The sequence below is a fragment of the Monodon monoceros genome, unplaced genomic scaffold, assembly GCF_005190385.1.
Source record: "Monodon monoceros isolate NGI ecotype Baffin Bay Population unplaced genomic scaffold, NGI_Narwhal_1 Super_Scaffold_17, whole genome shotgun sequence".
NCBI lineage: Eukaryota > Metazoa > Chordata > Mammalia > Artiodactyla > Monodontidae > Monodon > Monodon monoceros.
Genome location: NW_021703773.1, coordinates 21,582,848 through 21,604,118, shown reverse-complemented (window position 1 = coordinate 21,604,118; position 21,271 = coordinate 21,582,848). Strand labels below are relative to the sequence as shown.

The following is a 21,271-nucleotide window of genomic DNA, read 5'->3' as shown; positions in this document are numbered from 1 at the left end:
ATACCATAGAATGGGAGGCTCAAACAACAGTTATTTCTCCTAGTTTCTGGAGGCTGGGGAGTCCAAGATCAAGGTTCTGGTAGGCAAATTGGGTTTCTGGTGAGGGCCCGCTTCCTGGTTTATAGACAGCAGTCTTCTTGCTCTGGCCTCATGCGGTGGAGAGAGCTCTCTGGCGGGGGGTCTCTTTTGTAAGGGCACGTACCACCCTCGAGACCTAATGACCTTTCAAAGGTCCCACCTCCAAATACCATCACACTGAGCATTAGGCTTCACATATGAATTTTGCAGGGGACACAAACATTCTGTCCCTAGCACTCATTAATATTTACTGCCAAGCTAGGTTCGGTTGGAGAATCCAAGACTCAATCCCTATCTTCAAGAGGCTCACGATCTAGTTGGAGAGAAAAAAAAGGTAGCATATCTTTTTTTATAGACAAAGCCACAATTTTGTCTTAGGCTCAGACGTGTGACCATTTTAAAAAGAAAGGTGAGGCCCTGAACACACTGGACACACCGTTTTCTTCGTTCACAACACTCTTTGTGGAAATGTGACTCTTTAAAATAACAGTATAAAATAGTAGATAAATGGGTACTATTATAGGGCAGAAGTAATTTAGGGTTTCAGCAAGGAGAAATATTAATGTGAATTAGGGGGATTGGGAATGACTTGAGGGAAGAAATAGCATATGTAAGATCTAATTAGGTGGACAAGAAGGGAGATGGTTTTCAGAAGGAAAGAGCATGAGTGAAAGCCTGGAAAGTGACTACAGGCTGGGGAGAGCAGTGTGGAAACGGTCGTGGCTTCAGTCCAGGCTTATATGGGGGTCGGGTGAGGGGGCCAGTGCCAAGGTGCAGAGCGAGCGGGAGGCTGGAGTGGAGGCTTCCTCCTCTGGGGGGGTCCCTGGAGGGGGTGAGCGGGGGTCGAGGAGCTGAGAGTGGGCTTTGAGGAAGGTGTTTTGACAGGGGTGCTCGAAGTGGGCTGGGTGGGAGATAGAAAGCTTGACATCAAGGAGACAGACCATTTAGCTAATGCAGCTGACCCTCGGGTGAGAACGCCTGAAATAGGGTGGTGACAAGAGGAAGAGGAGGAGAGGAACTTATTTAAAGATTCAAAGGACTTTGAGATTCATATTTATGGGAGGGCAGATATCGAAGATGATGAGATCGCAGCGTAAAGGATAGAAGGGTGATGAGGCTGGCGTAAAGAAAGCTTCCTGTGCTGGCAAGAAGGTAAGTCTCTTTGAACTGGCTAAGATAGATAAGCAGTTTGGGAACAGTTTTAAGATGACTTATAATTCTACCATTTTAATACGGATGCCCTTCATTTTTATCTCTGTTTTGCGTTGTAGCCCTGGTTCACATACCCACATATTTACGTATCTGCCATCATAAGCGTACATGCCATTTTGCATTTTAGAATCAGTGTGTCATTAAAATCTATTTTTATGTAGTCTTTCAAATACTCTAGGCTGAGCGTTTTCCCCTTAGTCTGATATATCCCCAGAGCTTTCTGAAAGCAGGTACCGTATTGGTGTTGTTCATTTCAGGGTGTCTAGAAACTGATTTAAAAAGTGTGTGTTTAGTGAAAGCATATTGCCCACATAGACTATTCTCATGCTTTTCTTCGTAGAAGTTTCTGCAACAAGCAAATGTTTGGAGTTGGGTGACATGTGTTGGAGTTGAGTGAAAAGTCAGTGCTTTCTGCTTAGAGAACCTAAGTCCAAGGTTAAATTAAAGACTTGGTTAAGGAGTGTTTGATGATTCCAGGTTTGTGTATGCTTCTTATAAGCTGTTTCCTCATCTGTTCATAACTGGCAGGAAAAATCACGTGAAAAGCTACTTTTGTGTTTTACCATTAATGGAGGAATGAAGGCAGTTCCATCAGACAACTTTATTGATCATTAATGTCCTAGCAAGGCTTCCTTTTGGAGAACATCGCCTGAGTGTGTGTTCAGCCTGGAGATAACTTCTCTATGGATGGAGACTTCAGAGAGCTGTCTCTCAGTCAGACAGCATTTGGCCGTGAGACATATCGACGCACAGTTACTTAAACAAGTTAGGGATTTATTCTCCTCAATAACAAGATGTCCTGAGATGGACAGGCTGGGGCTGTTTTCATGGCTCAGTGATGTCACTGGACACCTGAACTCCTCCTGTCTTCTCCCGTCGCCACGTGGCTTTCCTCCTTATGGCTTCTGTGCTTTCATCCAGCTGCATCCTTGTTCCATGGAGGAAAATTGAGGAAGGACAAGGACAGAAGACTGAAAGGGCTTTTCCATGGAGTCTGCCCCTTTAAAAAACCTTCCTGGAATCCCCTCCCGGCAAGTTCTGCTCATATCTCACAGGCTAGAACTATATCAGATGGCTGTCCCTAACTGCTAGGGAGAAGGTTAGCGTTTTGAGCTGGGTGCATTGCTTTCCCCCATAAATGTGGTCCGGTTAGCGGGGAAAAAAGAGAGGGAAGGGTGTTGGCAACCAGCAGTCTGCCAGAGTCTCCAGGTGACCGCCGGCAGTGCCCCTGACAGCCTGTTCTCTGAGGTGGTGAGAGCGGGCATCGATATTCTTACCGCACAAGTGAAGAAACAAAAAGATGTAAAGTTGTGAGGTGTCCATGAATAGCTGTGACAGATGAATTCACGTCTATCATCTGGGTTTTAGTTGAAAAGCAAAAGAACATATCTTGTGTTCTAAAAGCCAACCAAATGTAGCATTAAATCTTAGAATGCTGCAAAGTTTGTGTTCAGATAAAGAGTTAATGTTAAATAGCTTTATTATAGGCAGATTCTTAATCAGTCAACATAATTAAGGGCTAAGAAACACTCAGGATAGATAAGCTTGGTTAGGGCAATACTTAATAATAATTAAATAGCACTTAAGAACTTGGGGTCATAACTCACCTGACTTGAATATGCTCAAAATAGCCACAATTCTAGGGTTGTACTTGGCACTAAAAATGTAAGCTTTTCTTTTTCCTCACACAGAGGTGACCTCAGTCACATGTACATCTTCCTGGTGTTCTGCTCTGGTGGCTGTCAGCTCTCTCTGTGTGTGGGAATGACCTGGGGAGCTTAGACACTGTTGACACCGGAGTCCCACTGCAAATGCTTTGAATCTGTTCGTCTGGAATGCTCTTCTAAGTGAGGAGTAATGCAGGAAATCACGAAGATGGTGACAGTGGGACTGGAGGGGAGAGGACAGCTTTGAGAAGTGTGTAGGACAGTACCATCCAGTGGAACTTTCCGCAGTGATGGAAGTGTTCTCTTTGCACGGTCCACCGTGGTCCATGAGGTCCATGAGGTGACTGAGCACTTGAAATGCGGCTGGTGCAACTGAGGAACTACAATTGTGGTTTAACCTAAGTAGCCCCCGTGGCTTGTGGCCACTTCACTGGACAGTGCAGGCCTAGGAGGTAGAATCAGTAGGCTCTGGTTACTGGTAGCAGGGAGGAGAGCAGAGGTGGGGGTGGGGGAGAGGGAGCAGCTGATCATAACCTCAAGGCTTCCCTCTTCATTGAGGGGCCAGGTGGGAGTGCATCCGTACAGGGAATGGAGTGGGGGAAGTACATTCACAACTCTTACATTCCGGTCTCAGAAATGCGTAGCACATGGCCCAGCACCCGGACCAACGACTTCATCCATGTTGGGTGGTTTAATGACACTTGAGCAGGATTCACAGTGTTATAGTTGATTAGTACAAATACAGTCTAAACGCATCTCTGAAAATAGTACTTTTTTCCTATTCAATCTTTTCTTGTTTTCTCTTTTTAAAACTCAGGTATCAAATTGTAGTGGAAATAATCCAAGCAACTACAATTAGCAGCTTCCCCCAGCTGAAGAGGCACAAGGGTAAGAACCAGTTTGTTTTCTTCACGTAGACGTACTAAAGGTTTAGGTCTGTCTCCAGCCTTCTCTCTCCTGTCAGAGCTTTGACAAGTATGAGCATATATTTAAATATTTCAGATTTGTTTAAATAATGGTGTAACAACATAAGAGAAAGTAAGTGTAATTTCATCCTAATAAAAATCTTTGTTTGTAGTTCTGTGTTCCCTTATAAACTTTATTCATCTGTAGTCATAATTTTTAGAATATTAGTCAGTGAGTACATATTGCTTCTGTTCTGTTTTTAAACTAAACATGGTTTCATAGTTTTTTCTCATATTAAAATTTAATCTTAATATTCATTGATATTTCTGTATTGGAACATAATCTTGATAGTGATTTGAATGACTTTCGTGAGTTGATGTTTCATAATTTACTTAACCTTTTCCTTTATATTTTTATTTATTATTATTTTTTAAAATATTTATTTATTTATTTGGCTGCGTTGGGTCTCAGTGGCGGCATGCGGGGTCTTTCATTGCGGCACGTGGGCTTCTCTCTGCTTGTGGTGCGTGGGCTCCAGAGCACGTGAGCTTAGTTGTCCCTTGGCACGTGGGATCTTAGTTCCCCAACCAGGGATTGAACCCGCGTCCCCTGCATTGGAAGGCAGATTCTTAACCACTGGACCGCCAGTAAAGTCCCTCCTTTAGTTAAACATTTGTATTGTGAACATCTTTCCTCCTCTACTCTTGTAGATTTAAAAATGTACATAAATATGTTCTATAATTTTTTCCTGTTTATTTCTCTTCAAATAAAGAGTTGGTTATCCAGGCTTTGATACTGAGGAATAATCAAGGTCTGAAGTTGGCTCCCACCTCCCTACAGTTTGCCCGGTGCTTCATTTATGAAGTTGCAGGACATGTTACTCTGTGGAGGGCAGAGAAGGTCAGGATTCCCAGCTGACAGGCACCAACACTACTACCTTGTAGGCTTGACTTCCCACGGAAATCTCCAGGCCCCCTCAAGTTCCTGTCTGGGAGTGGAGGGTCCCGAAAGGACAAGAAGACGTGGGCCAGAGACACTAACCTGTGCCCAGGTTTCTAATCAGCACACAGAGGCAAAGGGGTGCTTGGGGACTTTTACTTGTCTTTCTGAGTCACAGGTGGGGACCTGTGAGCAAAGCCCTAGTGACCCGAGGGGATCTGGAGAAGGACAGGTGCAAAAGTCTGAGGCAGAAGCATGCAGACTTGCTTGAGGGGTGGGTGTGGGGAGAAAGCCAGAGATCAGAGGTGGCAGGAGACCCTGTCCTGAAGGGCCTTACTTACGCTGTAGGGGCTTCAGCTTTTACTCTGAGTGAGGAAGTCTTTGGAGGCTTTTGAGCAAAGGAGATGTGATCTGATTAGTTCCTCCAAGAGTACAGGCTCTGCTCCTCTCCTTTTCCTCATTGTTCCTGCAGAGAAGATAGTTTATTTTCAGACAGTTTGACAGACATATTTTAAGGAGAACACTAGAGAAGGACTTCTTGTTGCCACCACTGTCTGGCTTTTCTCAGTGCTTCCCCCTGTTGTGTGTTTAGTCAGAGACACCTTTCTTATCTTCGTTATTGTGTTAGTTTACTAAGGCTGTGTAACAGAGTGCCACAGAGTGAGTGGTTTAAATAACAGAAACATTTTCTCATAGTTCTGGAGTCTCAAAGTCTGAGATCCAGGTGTTGGCAGCGTTGGTTTCTTTTGAGGGCAGTGATGGAAGAATATGTTTCAGGTCTTGCTTCTTGGCTCTTAGATGAGAGTCAAGCAGTACATCTTTGGCAGGACATCTGCAAAGACCTGTTTCCAGGTAAGGTCACATTCACAGGTACCAGGGTTTAGGACTTAAGCGTATCTTTTGGGGGGACACAATTCAACCCGAAACATTATAACTGGTAAGTTCAAGATAGCATTGTAGGGACTTGCCTGGTGGGGCAGTGGTTAAGAATCCGCCTGCCGATGCAGGGGACATGGGTTCGAGCCCTGGTCTGGGAAGATCCCACATGCCGCGGAGCAACTAAGCCCGTGCGCCACAACTACTGAGCCCGTGTGCCACAACCACTGAAGCCCGTGCACCTAGAGCCCGTGCTGTGCAGCAAGAGAAGCCACTGCAATGAGAAGCCTGCACACAGCAACAAAGAGTAGTCCCTGCTCGCCACAACTAGAGAAAGTCTGTGCGCAGCAATGAAGACCCAACGCAGCCAAAAATAAATAAATAAATTTATTTTAAAAAGAAGATAGCATTGTAGTTCCTCTTTTGTGAAAATGCTAGAAGCATTTATTTTCAGTAAGGTCTATAACCACATTAAGATTTGCTACATTACTTTTCTTTTGGGTTAATTCTGTTACCAGTAGTTAGCTTTTCCTAAATTAGTCTCTTTTAAGTCTTTAATAGGGTTAAGAAGTAAAATCTCAGAAAAAAGTTGGGCAGCCAAAACCATATAGGCAATTTCAGCTACCGTGTGTCTTCATGTCCAGAACAAAGACAGGTTCCATGGAATCAGTATTCTCCCAAACTGTGTGGGTCTGTATAAGAATGAGGGGAAGTATAAATGACCAAAAAAAGGTAAATTGGATTTCATCTAAAGTTAACAACTTGTGTCTTCCGCAAGAAAGTAAAAAGACAACCCTCAGAATAGGAGAAGGTATTTGCAAATCATGTATATGATATAGCGCTTGTATCCAGAATATATAAAGAACTCATACAACTCAGTAATCAAAAGACAACCCAATTGGATAATGGGTAAAGGATTTGCATAGGCACTTCTCCAGAGAAGATATACAAATGGCTAATGAACACTTGAAAACATGCCCTACGTCATTAGACGTTAGGAAAATGCAAATCAAACCTAATATGAGATACCACTTCACACCCACTAGAGTGGCTAAAATAAAAGACAGAGGGTGACACAGTGTCCAGGAATGACGTATAGCAATCAGGGTGTAGATCATGGTGGTGAAAAGGAAGGGATTGATAAGGAAGGTTATAAAGGAAAGACAGCCTAGTTGGCAACTAATTGGATGTGGGGAGGGATCAGATGGGGGGACATGATGGCGCCGGTACCGCCTGCTGCCTTTACAGATGAGGACATGGCTTTCCAGAGCTTACGTCTGAGGTCCCAACTCCTAGTCTGCTGCTGTTCCTGTGAGGTCCCGCTGCTTCAGGTTGGTGAGATGAGGTTTGGGTGCAGAAGAAGAAGTGCGGGAGCTGGAGTTTCAGAGGCCTTGGTTCTCTTGTCAGCTTCCCAGTGAAACCTGGGCACGTCCTTCACTTCTCTAGGCCTCAGTTTCCTCAGTCTTTAGGTTGCCTGCTCTTGGTGATCATAAAGGGTTTCTCAGTGAAGACGCTCAAAGAGTCAGGAGATGTGCAAGAGTCTGGGTCAGGGGTGAGAGAGCTCACCGGTCCTGGCGTTGTGGACCTGGGACGACAAGAGGGTGGAGAAGTGCCCATCCGGCGTTTCAAAGCTGGAATTCACGCTGTGGGGAGAGAGCAACCCTGAGGAGAAGTGCTTGGAAGTGACAGCATAGAGGTAATAGTTAATCGTCTCCTATTTCTGTGTATCTTTGCACAGCCCGTTGTTAGGGGAGAATAATGTGTTAAGAGTCTGAAGTGACTTCCCACATAAATAATATCATCTGCTGTCTCACTCTTGAAGTTCATGTGTAGGTGGTTTCAATTTTAAAGAATTAGGTTGTTATAATTTAAGTGCAGGTATTTTATTTTATTTTATTTATTTATTTTTTGCGGTACGCGGGCCTCTCACTGTTGTGGCCTCTCCCGTTGCGGAGCACAGGCTCCGGACGCGCGGGCTCAGTGGCCACGGCCCACGGGCCCAGCCGCTCCGCGGCATGTGGGATCTTCCGGGACCGGGGCACGAACCCGTGTCCCCTGCATCGGCAGGCGGACTCTCAACCACTGCGCCACCAGGGAAGCCCAGGTATTTTTTTTTTTTAATAAAAAGGAAGGTCAAATTGAACATTCCCCATCGTCCTTTTTCTTTTAATAAAATGTCCAGTAACATATTATTATTGGAAACAGTTCTTATTTCTCTGTGACCTTTGGAGTTTTGATGTACAGCTGTCACATAAAAAGTTACTTTATCTCATTCTTTCTCAAATTAATCTGTAATCTCTTTCCAGACAGATTTTTTTTTGTGTGTTTTTTTTCCTCCCTGTAAAAGGCACTACGGAAACTTTGATTTTTTACCATTAAAAGGCTCCCCTCAAATAGAATCGTTTTGTTGTTTTTTGAGGATAGTGCGATCTAGTGAAAATATCATCAAGCGGAGAATCCGGGAAAAGCCTCAGTCTGTGTGTTAACCTCTCGTCACCAGCTGCACCTGTCTGCACTGTTTCCTTAAACCTGGAAAATCGGGCTGTGCTCAGAGTGACCGTGTAATGATGCTGCCAGGTTGTATGTGAGGTTTTAAGCGGTTTCGTTTCCAGTGTTGTTTCTCCTTATTTCCATGTCCTCTTTGTGAGTGGGAAACTGAAGAAGTTTAAAAAAGAGAATGACCAGGTGGAAGATACTAAGAATACTTAGGATTCAAACTAGAGATGGGGACTTCATTTGTGAAAATAGTATATATATGCTAAAGTATAATTTTGTTGCTACATATAAATATGTTTCAGGCAGGTCTTTTTCAACTATAATTGTTGATGATTAAGAAATGGTATGCAAGTGTGAAAATAGTTTGAGGATTCAGAGGAAAAAATGCCGTATAACAAGTGGGGAGAAATTACCTGATTGTGTTTCCTCTGAAACCTTAAGGAATTAACCAGCTGACTCTGCATTGACTTTTTTCAGGATGATAGAGTAGGGTCGGGGGGACCGCTTTACTTTGTATACACAGGAAGGTTCAAATAAGGCTTCTGAGCGTCAACAGACTCCAGCAAATTCACACAAAACTCTGTACATGTTTCAGGTTCATAAGTAGATTAGTTTATCTTAAATGTAGAGCAAGTTCCTCTCTTTAACAATGTAGAAATTTCAGTTTGATTCTTTTCTTGATGGCTTTTTTCTTACGGTATTTTGATCTTTTTAAGAAATAAGGTATCGAATGATTTTAAAAGTCTTTACAGTGCCTCAGCTAGTTTAACTGCTGATACAATTCTAGGGAAAGTAAATAATCATAAAAATAAAACTTTTGAGACCATCTAACTCAGATCCTTGTCCTATGGGCAAGAAAATTAGGTATGATTAGAGAAGGAGGTTCTTAGAGCAAATTCATAGATATTAAACAATTTGAAGCACTTGGTCTCAGAAGTTAAGTCTGCTCACAAAATTTTCTTGCCTCTGACCTTATTTTATCATTCGTTCTGGCCAAACATATTGGCGGAGGCCTGAATTTTACCCGCTAACCACATCAACTTCTTGTTGGTGATGGAATTTGGGAAGTTTAGTAAGTCCAACTAGTAGTTTCAGTGAACATTTTCCCGTCTTCATCTTTGACTGTTCGGCAGCATGTGACGTTGGTGACTACTGTCTTCCTGAGCTTTCAACCTGCCCTGGTTAACACTCTGTCATTCTAGTTGTTTGTTTTTCTGCTTGCTTATTTGTCTCTATTCAGCTTTTAGATGTTGGAGTTCCTCAGGATTTGTTTCTAACTCTCATTATTTTATACCTGTGCTCTCCAATATAGTAACCATTAGCATATGTGGCTATTTAAATTAACTGAAAGTAAATAAAAATGTAAAATTTTGTTTCTCAGTCACACCAGTTATGTTTCAAGTGTTCAGTAACCCTGTGTGGCTACCATATTGGATAGCGTGGAACATATCCTTCATCACCACAGCTTCCTTGGGTGGCACTGCTCTGTGTTCTTTGTCTGGTTAGTCTTTCCTTTATCTATGTGCTGATGACTTTCCAAATTTCTATCTACAGAACCTCTATTCTCTGCTTTTCTACTTACCTACTGTTTATTGCACATTTTTATTTGGATATCAAAAGACACCTCCAAATGAAAAGGTCCAGATCAGGTCCCACGTAACTGGCCATCTTCTGTAGTTTCTTGCCTCTGTGAATGGCATTGCCATCTGTCTGAGTAAGTCAGAAACCTAGGAGTCCTCCTTGTTCATTCCTTCTCCGTCATGCGCTATATCTAGTCCATTATCGTCCCACAGACTGACCTCCTAAATATATCTCAACTCGGCTCTTTCTCTGCACCACCACTTTCCACCACCCGTCTCTCTCGAACTAAGGCAGTAGCTTCCTAATTGGTTTCCTTGTATCCACTCCTGCCCCTATTCAATTTATTTTTCATACTGAAGCCAGAGTGATTTTTTAAAAATACAGATCTTAATCATGCCACCCCCATGCTTACCTTTCATTGTCTTCCCATTGTTCTTAGAATAACAGCGCTTTGAAGTGAAACCTGCAAGGCCCTGCTTGCTCTGGCCCCGCCTTGATCTTCAGCCTCATCTCCCGCCAGACCACCCCCTCCCTCTGAACTCCAGCCAAACTCACTTTTCTCTTTCCTCAACTCACCCCAGTTCCTCCCGCCTCATATTCTTTGCACATTCTGTTTCTTCTTCTTGGAATGCTGCCCTACACTCAGTATCACTCTGCCTAGATAACTCCTACTTATCCTTTATATTTTATCTTGAATTTCTCTGCTTTGTTCACAACACCTCCCCCCCGCCCCCCGCTGATCCTGGGTAGATGAAAGACCACCTGAGTTCATAGGACCCTTCACGTCAGTAGAGGAAGGACTCCGAAGGATATCTTCCTTCAGAGAAGGAATCACCAGAAGTAGGTCTTCAGTCACTCAGCAAACATCTTGCAAGTGCCATTATGTATGAGGCACAGCTGTGCAATGCATGAAACTGTCCCCGACCCTCAGGAGGAGACAGGTGGATACGCAAACAAAATCACAGTACAGTTTGATAAATTCAGTGAGTGTTGCCGGCTCAGGATTGAGTAGTGGCACAGATGTGTGGAGTGTCAGCTCTACCTGGGCCAGAGCTCAAGAAAGGCATTTTCTTAAGGGTAGCAGAGTTGAGTCCAAAAGATTGAGTGGCTCTCATACCCTTTGGGCTTGTTGGGTGGCTGCGGCTGGATGCTGCCCCGTGTGCGTTTGTATGTGGGTTATGTCAGCTGAGACACTGTGCAGGTGCTTGGGATGTAATGGAGAGATGAGCCTTGATGGGAAGACGGGGGCCGATCCTAAAGGGCCTTGGGAGCTGTCCTGAGAAGTTTGGGCTTAATCCTGGAGACCGGTCGTTCTCAAACTATAGTGTGTGTCAGAATCACCTGGAGGGCTTGTTAAGATGCAGGTTTCTGGGCCCCAAAGTCTGTGATTCTGTGGCTCTGAGTGGGCCCTGAAAGTTCACATTCCTCACAGGTTCCCTAGAGATGCTGATGTTGCTTATCCAGTAACCACACCGTGAGGACCGCCACTGTAGAGCCAGTGATCTGGTCGCGTTTGCATTTTAGTGCCCAACTCTAGCTTTTTATTTACAACTAGAACAGCCCAGGTAGTTGAGAAGTGGTCTAGTAAAATTAGCTGGCTGCTAGGGTCTCAATAATCGTGTTCCCCCAGAATCCTTTCGTTGAAATCCTAACATCCGAACTTGATGGTATTAGGAGGTGAGGCCTTTGGGAGGTGCTTAAGTCGTGACAGTGGAGCCCTCATGAATGGATTTGGTGACTTATAAAAGAGGCTGCAGAGAGATCCCCAGCCTCTCCCATCGTGTGAGGACACAGCAAGAAGGTGGCAGTCTGCCACTGACAAGAGGGCCTTCACCAGGACTCAACTGTGGTGGCACCCTAATCTTGGATTCCCAGTCTCCAGACTGTGAGAAATACATTTCTGTTGTTTATAGCCAGCTGGTCTGTGGCATTTGGCTATAGTTGCCCGAACTAAGATACTGGCCAAGTGTAGGAATTCTAGTAGTAATGGAACACATGCTACATTTTCCCTGCAGTTGGATGTGAATGAGCCCAGTATTTCAGCTCCCTTTAAAGCTTTCCCCCACCCCACTGCTGTTCTGGATCCTGAAATGTTATCAAGAATAGTTAAAGTGGGGCTTCTCTGGTGGCGCAGTGGTTGAGAGTCCACCTGCCGATGCAGGGGACGCGGGTTCGTGCTCCGGTCCGGGAAGATCCCACATGCCGCGGAGCGGCTGGGCCCATGAGCCATGGCCGCTGAGCCTGCGTGTCCGGAGCCTGGGCTCCTCAGCGGGAGAGGCCACAACAGTGAGAGGCCCGCGTACCGCAAATAAACAAACAAAAAAGAATAGTTAAAGTGATAACTAATTAAGAACCTGCTGTACAGCACAGGGAACTCTACTCAATACTCTGTAATGGCCTCTATGGGAAAAGAATCTAAAAAAAAAAAAAAAAAGGGTGGATATATTTATACATATGACTGATTCACTTTGCTATATACCTGAAACTAACACACAACGTTGTAAATCAACTATACTCCAATAAAAATTAAAAAGCAAAACAAAACAAAACACATAAGCTGTTTCCCCGGTAGGAAATAAAGGATCCTCTATGGACAAACAGACCCTGCAAATTAACGAGACTTCTGACTAATGATACTGAAACATTAAATGAATTGTTAAATAAAAAATAAAGTGATTCAAGGGTAGTATTTATTCAGCTGACTGCAAAGAGGGACATAATGTTGATTTGAGTCTGGTAGAAACTGCTGTATATAAATACTGCACTTTTGGGGGTGACGTGCTCATCGTGTAGATGGGGAGGTGTTGGCAACATTGTGTGTATCCCGTTTAGAGTGTAAGTAAAGAGTTTTGGAACTGAATGTGTCAAGCAGAAGTGTAGAAGAACTTCAGACTATATTGAGTATGTACATACACACAGTTACTTGTTGATAAGAACCATAATGATTTCCATTAGGAATTATTTTTTTAAATAATATTTCTCATCTGATTTGGGATATAAAGGTGTCCCTGCCTGAAAGAAGGAGCTACTCTGTAAACTCTAGCGGACTTCTCAGAGTCCTTTCTAATGCTTGTGATCTAACTTCCTAGCATTGCAGTAACTTGACACAGTTTCTAATTTATGAGTGACCTAAACTTACAAAGCACCCCAGGCCATTGCTGCAGGGCGCTTGCCAGGGTTTCCCTCTGCCCAGCCCTGATGCTCTGAGTGCGGCAGTGTCCAGAGCCTGTGGTTCCTTCCCCAACATCCAACACAGCCCCATCCCTTACCTGCCTTGAGGGACCGAGGGCTCAGGGCACTTCCATTACACTCTCTACAGAGAGTGTAGTTTTATATAGTTACATATATAATTTTATATCCAGCTCTGCTCCCACCTCTCTTCTCCCAGAAAACTTTAGTCATCTTCCATTCTAAGACCTGCATTTATACAAATAAAGTTCAGGTCCAGAGATGTTCAACAGGTACCTGGTTAGTCACATGCTGATCTGGAACTTGAAGCCACGTCTCCTGGACTTTAGTCCTGGACTCTTCCCACCACACTGCTCACTCACACAGGCAGATGCTACGCGAGTCATGCTCCAAACTTAGAAATCGTATGCATCAGAACTGCGTTCTAAGTGTCTATCTTCTGTCTGTTCAAGTCGCAGTTCTAATGTGGGAGAAGGGTTCTCCCGGCAATGTGATGTGTGCATTTAACTGATAGGACGCTATTATTTAAAAAATCTATTGCAAGCATGCTGGAGGGCCTTAAGCCAAAGGAAGTACTGGAAGTTTCAGCCCTTGAGATGTTTAAAGGAAGGAGATAAAAGGTGCGCTGTAGGCACCCTGACAGCGTGCCTTGCCTGGCCCGTGAGGCCCCTGTATTCTTCTCCACTATAACGTGAGAGGCTCCACCATCAGCTCCTGCTATAGGATCTCTGCTTATTCCTCAAATATACTTTCTACTAAAGTGGAGTGACACACTCCAGACTTTGAAATTTCAAGTGTTTGGTGTGGTAAGAGAATCCCACTTGTAAAACAGAGAACATTCCTGCCTCAAGTTGAAAAGAAAGGTAAATATTGTTTTAGTTCCTGAGCAGCTTTTGAGGTGATTTTCAGATAACTCTGAAGAAGTTTGTGACGATCAGTAACTACTGAGAATTGCCATCAGCTTCACAGTAAGAAGGAAGCACCATTTCTCCTTTGGAAACTGGACTAGTCCCTGAGTAAATCCATACCTGTTTCTTGAACCCTCTTCTCAAGGGGGTTTATTGAAACTTGTATTTCAATGTCCAAGAAAGATTCAAAGACTTGTTAGCCTGTCGGTGACGTTTTCTAGCGAGGAACCCCCTAATCCCTTCCCTTGATTGCGTGGGGGTGTGTGAGGAGACCTGTGCATCGTGGGGGACAGAACCCAATGCTGGGGAGTCAGGGGGTAGTGTAGCCTTGCCTTCTGCACTCTCACAGGAGCTGTGCCTCTGTATTAATACCTCTCAGTGGGGTGGGAGGACAGGGGCATTTGACAAGGTCTGGAGACATTTTTGGCTGTCACACAGGGGGAAAGGGATGCTACTGGCATCTAGTGGTAGAGGCCAGGGATGCTGCTAAACATCCCGTGATACACAGGACAGCCCCACAGCAAAGATTTATCCACCCAGAATGTCGCTGGTGCCCAGGCTGAGAGATCGTGCTGTGTGTCATCCGTGGAATTCCTCAGTCAACCTGCCGAGGCTGTTGCAGTTAGGCTATGCCTTGGAATTTGATAGCGCACTATGAGAAAAGAAATAATCTATTGTTGATACTTTTGAGTACTTGAAAAATACAGCAGTGCCATTTGAATCCAGTTATACTTGTGCTACTTCTGGAGCCCTTGGTTTGCACTGTAGGTTACTTTACCCTCCTTTGCCACATTGGAAATAGTGTCTAACAGTTGTCCCCTGGTGTTTTTGTTTTACTGCAAGTCACTTTACTCACTTAAGGAAGAACTATATCATGGGCAGAAGGCTTACAGCAAAAAGCAAAGCAGTTCTGTGATGTTGTTCATAGGTCCACTGAAATATCCTTATAGGGTTCGCCTAAGGTCTAATCCAAATGTCTTTTTCCGCAAATGACCCCCTTTCCTTTTGCTCTGACCTCAGTAGAATCTAGACTCTATAGGAAGGAAAACAGTAGACATTTATAATTAATTGTTGTAGAAGATTATATCACTCGTGTGTTCTTCTCGGCACCCGTGCAAAGAGCCACTGCTACCTAGTGTGTCACCTGCCACTGTTTGTGGTCTCGGCCTTCTTTTTTAAGCTGGATTAAACATTGTGTGGTTAACCGGTTTTTAACAGTGTGCAGCATTACCTAGGTCTCTGCAGAGAGACAGCTGCAGGAGTCTCGCTTGAGCTGGGCAGCGCATCTTCCACCCTCTTGCCTGCGCTTCTCTTGGCGTGAAGATTTCTTGGATGGACGGGTTCTCAGGCCACAAAGAAGCGTATTCATCTGCATCGCTGGATTTACTGGGAGTTTTGCACGGCAGTCGCGTGCGCTGCTGGAGTGCCCTGTTAGTCGTTTAGCCCTGAACATGGCATTGGTTTTCTGAGGCAAAAATAAACAGAATTGTCTAAGCAGCAAGTTGCCGTAGCGTTTGTTAGCAACAAGCTTTGTCATCAGACAATGGCTTTGCCTTGCCCTTAACAAACAGAATGCATTCACGTGAGCAGGGGACATTCAGGCAGGACTCCAGAATGCTTTCTCAGCTCTGCAGCTGGGTTTTAGGGGAAGGTTTATTCTCTTTCTTCCTTCCCTTTGGAATTTGCCTCAGTTTTTGTCCTTTTAGAAAGACTTGTAAGCCTTCTCAGGAGAAGAATTTGGTTGTTGTTAAATGTGTGTCAGTTTCTTTCTCTATATCTTTTTTTTTTATTAGTCTGCTTTAACCCAAAATTAAAATTGCAGTCTAGGTTTATTCTATAAAAGGCAAGTTTTTGTCCCCCAGTTTTAAAGTAGCTTAAATGTTATGTACAGAATTTAGAGTTTAAGGATGTATGTTTCGAATGTTTAAAGTAAATGTAACCAATGCAAAATAGTTTAAGGATATGTGCTTTAAATCTATTTAAAATAACTGTAATCAATGCAGAATAGTGGATTATAACTGTAGGAGTTTAAGCTCCTTAGAATCTAAGTATAATGGAACTAACATGAGCTTTGGAGGTAGAAAAATAAATGAAAACTTTTCTGAAAAATTCACTAGTCCCAGCACGTATTTCTTTAGGTATACACACGAATAGTTTTAGTTTGCAATAGGCTAATTTGGGGACAGACTACACTTACTTTTGTCTTCCCACTAAGAGGGCTCTGAAATACGCTTTTTTCCTCTCGAGATGAGTGCTGAGTTAAGTTCTTTGGTCAGGGCCTCTCTGTCAGCCAAGAATAGGATATACTGAGAAACCATCACTGAAGTCAAATGAAAATGTCTCCTCAGCACATGTATGGAAAACATCCTGTAATACCTGACAGACCCTCTTGAGCGAGGCTGACTGTTGACTTGAAGTCTGCCTGTGACCGTTGGTGATAAATGCCAGAAAAAGCTGCTCTGAAAGACACAGTGTTTTGTGGTCCTTGCCTGAGTTTTTCCAGTTGATTGTTCAGCCTGCCCAGGCGCTATTGTAAGCGTCTGCACGATTGACTCTGTGACACGAGGGCAGTGACGACCACCCTAGAGAATTGGAGGTCTCCCTAGGTGTGTAAAACTTCACTTAGACTCCGTGTCCAGGGGCACCGAGAAACACAACACCAACCCTTTTATTGTCACCGGTTCCAGTCTAAGTCATGTGTGTTCTGACTCACCTCCAGAGCTGTGCTCTGACCTGCCCAGGAAGGTTTATACCCATCCAGAGGTCGCCTCGGCCCTGGACACCACCTGAAACAATCCCGCCGTGTTTCTGAAGTGAGCTTGTTCTTCCGCTTTCCACAGTGGCTTTCACACTTTGCCCACTTTCCTCAGACCTCTGTCCCCTCCCCCTTTTTACGCACCTCCCTGAGCAGATAACCTCCCTCCCCACTTCCAGAAACCAGAACCTAGGAAGGGAACTGCTCCAGCTCCCCATTTGCTTGTGTCTGCATCCATCGCTGTGCCTTGCGTGTTACCACAGTGGAGGAGGTGGCCTTTCCCAAAGCCAGCCTCCTCAGGTGTCTACTGGCTACCCATCTGTCACCTTTTCTTCTTTTAACTGGTTCCTGCTCATCAGCATTAAAACCAGCTCATTTCTTGTCCATTTAAAAAAAAAGAAAGAAAAGAAAAATGCCTTCCCTCAACCCAGCCCTTCCCTGCCTTCAGGTGTGTATGCAAAGCCAGTCAGTTGTCCACAAGGAAATGCTCAGCGCTCATCGTTTTTAAAAATTAATTTCGTGTGAGTCTTTTGCTTTTTATAAGTTATATAATGTCAGCTTAAGAAAACAAACCATTGTATATGTTTTTGAGGTGATTTTCTTTTTTTTAAAGCAATTTATTTATTTGTTTTTGGCTGTGTTGGGTCTTCGCTGCTGCACGTGGGCTTTCTCTAGTTGCGGCGAGCGGGGGCTACTCTTCGTTGCGGTGCGCGGGCTTCTCATCGTGGTGGCTTCTCTTGTTGTGGAGCACGGGCCCTAGGCATGTGGGCTTCAGTAGTTGTGGCACACGAGCTTCAGTAGTTGTGGCTCGTGGGCTCTAGGGCACAGGCTCAGTAGTTGTGGCGCACGGGCTTAGTTGCTCCGCGGCATGTGGGATCTTCCCAGACCAGGGCTCGAACCCGTGTCCCCTGCTTTGGCAGGTGGATTCTTAACCATGGTGCTACCAGGGAAGCCCATTGTAAATGTTTTTAAATTAAATTTTTAAAAAGTCTCGCTAAGACCATGTAGCTCGTGGTGGCAGAGCCCGAATTCTAGTCTGATTCCCGACTCTACTGACAACTGTCTACTGCATTTGATGTGGAGGTCCGCTAGTGATCTTGGCCACAGCAGATTTGATGGAGGGGGGAGGGCTAGACACCGTAACAGAGTAAGCTGAAGAATGGGAGGTGAGGAGACTCACCCTGGTTCTCTCCTTCACAGCCAGAGTTCTAGAAAGAGCACAATACCTGATCCACAGCAAGCACTCAGCAAAATGTTAACTATGTTGTGTTGATCTCTCGGTAACATTTGACACAGATCGTACATCCACTCAACACATTTTATGAGTCCCTCGTGTGTTGCCAGGCACTCTCGTAGGTGCTGATGGTACAGCAGTGTGTGAACAGACAAAACGCTACCTTTATGAGGACATACAGGATAACTAAGTCGAATATGCAGTATGGCAGTCGTGCTGTAGAGCAGGGGTCCCCCAACCCCCTGTCAGGAGCCGGGCTGCCCAGCAAGAGGTGAGCACCGAGCCAGTGGGGAAGCTTCATCAGCTGCCCCCCATCGCTCGCATCACCGCCTGAACCATCACCCCCCCACCCCCCGTCCACGGAAGAGCTGTCTTCCACGAAACCCGCCCCTGGAGCCAAAAAGGTTGGGGACCGCTGCGCTAGAGAAGGAAAGACGGGAGAAGACTGGTGTTTTAGGGTGGAGGTTGCAGGTAGAAGAGAGTGGCCGGAGAGGTCTTCCCTGAACCCTGAACTAGGGACCTGAAGGGGGCGGGGAACTGAGCCAGGCAGATTCCTGGGGGATGAAGGGGCCAGGCTGAGAGGATGGATAGTAAAGCCCGGAGCAGGGAGCTACCCAGTGCGTCCAAGAAACTGGTCACCGTAGACCACGTAGTGTGTGACTCCATTCATACGAAGTGTCCAGGATGGGTAGTCCAGAGACAGCCCTATAACGTAGTGATTCACTATTTTTATAGATCATACCCCATATAAAGTTGTTATAAAATATTGGCTGTATTTCTTGTGCTGTATGCTATATCCTTGTAACTTATTTATTTTATACCTGGTAGTTTGTACCTCTTAATCCCCTTCACCTGTGTTGGCCCTCCCCATATACTCCTTCCCTCTGGTAGCCACTGGTTTATTATCTGTATCTGTGAGTCTTTCTGTTTTGTTACATTCATTCGTTTGTTTTAGTTTTTTTAGATTCCACATATAAGTGAAAACATATAATATTTGTCTTTTTCTGTCTGACTTATTTCACTAAATATAATAGCCCCCAGGTCGATCCACATTGCAAATGGCAACATTTCATTCTTTTTATGGCTGAGTAATATTCCATAATATATATTGGGTGGGTCAAAAAGTGCCTCTGGTTTTTTAAGTAAAAATAAAAGACACATTTTTCATTTTCACCAAGAACTTTACTGAACAGTGTATTCATCCTTTTGTTCTACTACCTCCTGCCATTTTTCAGGCAACTTCATAATTCCACCTTCCCAAAACTTATCTTTTTGAGCAAAGAACTGTTCCAGGTGCCTTTTACAGTCTTCCAGGGAACTGAAATTTTTTCCATTAAGAGAAGTTTGTAAAGACTGAAATAAATGGAAATCTGAAGGTGCAATGTCTGGTGAATACAGCGGATGAATCAGAACTTCCCAGCCGAACTGTAACAGTTTTTGCCTGGTCATCAAAGAAACACGCAGTCTTGCGTTATCCTGATGGAAGATTATGTGTTTTCTCTTGACTAATTCTGGACGCTTTTTGTCGAGTGCTACTTTCAGTTGATCTAGTCAGGGGTAGTGCTTGTTGGAATTAATTGTTTGGTTTTCCGGAAGGAGCTCATGATAGAGGAACTCCCCTCCAATCCCAACATATACACAACATCATCTTCTCTGGATGAAGACCGGCCTTTAGTGTGTGTGGTTGGTGATGGTTCATTTCGCTTGCCCCACGATCTCTTCTGTTCCACATTATTGTACAGTATCCACTTTTCATCGCCTGTCACAATTTGTTTTAAAAACGGAACGTTTTCATTACGTTTCAGTAGAGAATCGCATGCGGAAATATGGTCAAGAAGGGTTTTTTTTGCTTAACTTACATGGAACCCAAGCATCAAAGCAATTAACATAAAACCAAGCTGGTGCAAATGATTTTCAGTCCTTGGTTTGGATATTTTGAGTATGTTGGCTATCTCCCGCGTGGTATAATTGATCTCAATTTTTTTTTTTTTTTTTTTGGTACGCGGGCCTCTCACTGCTGTGGCCTCTCCCATTGTGGAGCACAGGCTCCGGACGCGCAGGTCCAGCGGCCACGGCTCACGGGCCCAGCCGCTCTGCGGCACGCGGGATCCTCCCGGACCGGGGCACAAACCCGTGTCCCCCGCATGGGCAGGCGGACTCCCAACCACTGCACCACCAGGGAAGCCCTGTTCTCAATTATTGTTTCGATTTGATTGTATCAACTTCAGCTGGTCTACCCGCCCGTGGAGCATCTTCCAGCAAGAAATCTCCAGCACAAAACCTCGAAAACCACTTTTGACACGTTCGATCAGTCACAGCATCTTCTCCATATACTGCACAAATCTTTTTTTGCATTTCAGTTGTGTTTTTACCTTTCTTGAAATGATAAAGAATAATATGCCAAAAATGTTGCTTTTTTCTTCCATTTTCAATATTAAAATGGCTACATAAAAATTCACCAATCTTGATAAGTCGTTTTTTAAATGCACGCTGATGTGACAGCTGACGCATACAATCTAACGAAATTGTTTCAAATGAAGTTAAAGACAACTAAGTGCTACTAGAGCCATCTCACGGAAACAAACAAACCTTTTGGCCAACCCGATAGATATGTGTATCACATCTTCTCTATCTAGTCATCTGTTGATGGTCACTTAGGTTGCTTCTGTATCTTGGCTATTGTAAGTAGTGCTGCTATGAACATTGGGGTGCATATATATTTTTGAATTAGTGTTTTCATTTTCTTTGGATACATACTCAGGAGTGGAATTGCTGGATCATATGGAGGTTCTATTTTTAATTTTTTGAGGAACCTTCATATTGTTTTCCATAGTGGCTGTCCTTTAGTACCCACTGCGGCTCAGAATGTACCACATCAGACATTAATCTGGCCCACAGTCGCTGTGTTCCCTCTTTTGTACCTTGTCCTCTGAGTGTGTACTATCCATCTATCTCATTCAAGGTAAAGAAACTGCTGCTATGAAGGCTGATCTCCTGAGGGCCAGGAACATGAAAAGGTACATTAACCAACTGACTGTGGCAAAGAAGCAGTGTGAGAAGAGGATCAGAATCCTGGGAGGCCCTGCCTACGACCAGCAAGAGGATGGGCCCTTGGATGAGGGGGAAGGGCCTCAAAGCCAGAAGGTGGAACTTTGTAGTTTCTTGTTTTGCCGTTTCATATTTGTTACGAACACGGCTTTAATCACATAGACAATCTTTTCACTTCTTGGTATTTAACCTAAGACATATATTCCAGAACATAGACTCACATGTTGTTCTTGTAGGGCTCTCAGTCCATCTTTCCTTCTTGACTTCCATACTGTTTTTAGTTTGCTAAATTTTTTGGCCTGAATACAAATCAGGTAATTTCTTAAAGAGAGTAAGTATTTTATTATAGTTAAGAAGCTGTGCTACAGAGTCAGAAAGCCTG

General features: G+C 44.2%; 1 protein-coding gene across 6 annotated transcripts in view; it reads left to right on the top strand.

Annotated features, from left to right (window-relative positions):
- SNX25 (sorting nexin 25) overlaps positions 1-21,271 on the top strand; it is a 110,280-nt gene that overhangs the window by 57,300 nt on the left and 31,709 nt on the right. For all 6 annotated transcript variants that reach the window (XR_003794144.1, XR_003794142.1, XR_003794145.1 and 3 more), the window contains exons 6-7: positions 3,775-3,845; positions 20,804-20,985. Coding sequence is in view for 1 of the 6 variants with exons in the window: in XM_029226225.1 (XP_029082058.1) it covers positions 3,775-3,845; positions 20,804-20,985 (253 nt within the window). In the remaining 5 variants the exon portion in view is untranslated. The remainder of the gene's footprint in view (positions 1-3,774; positions 3,846-20,803; positions 20,986-21,271) is intronic.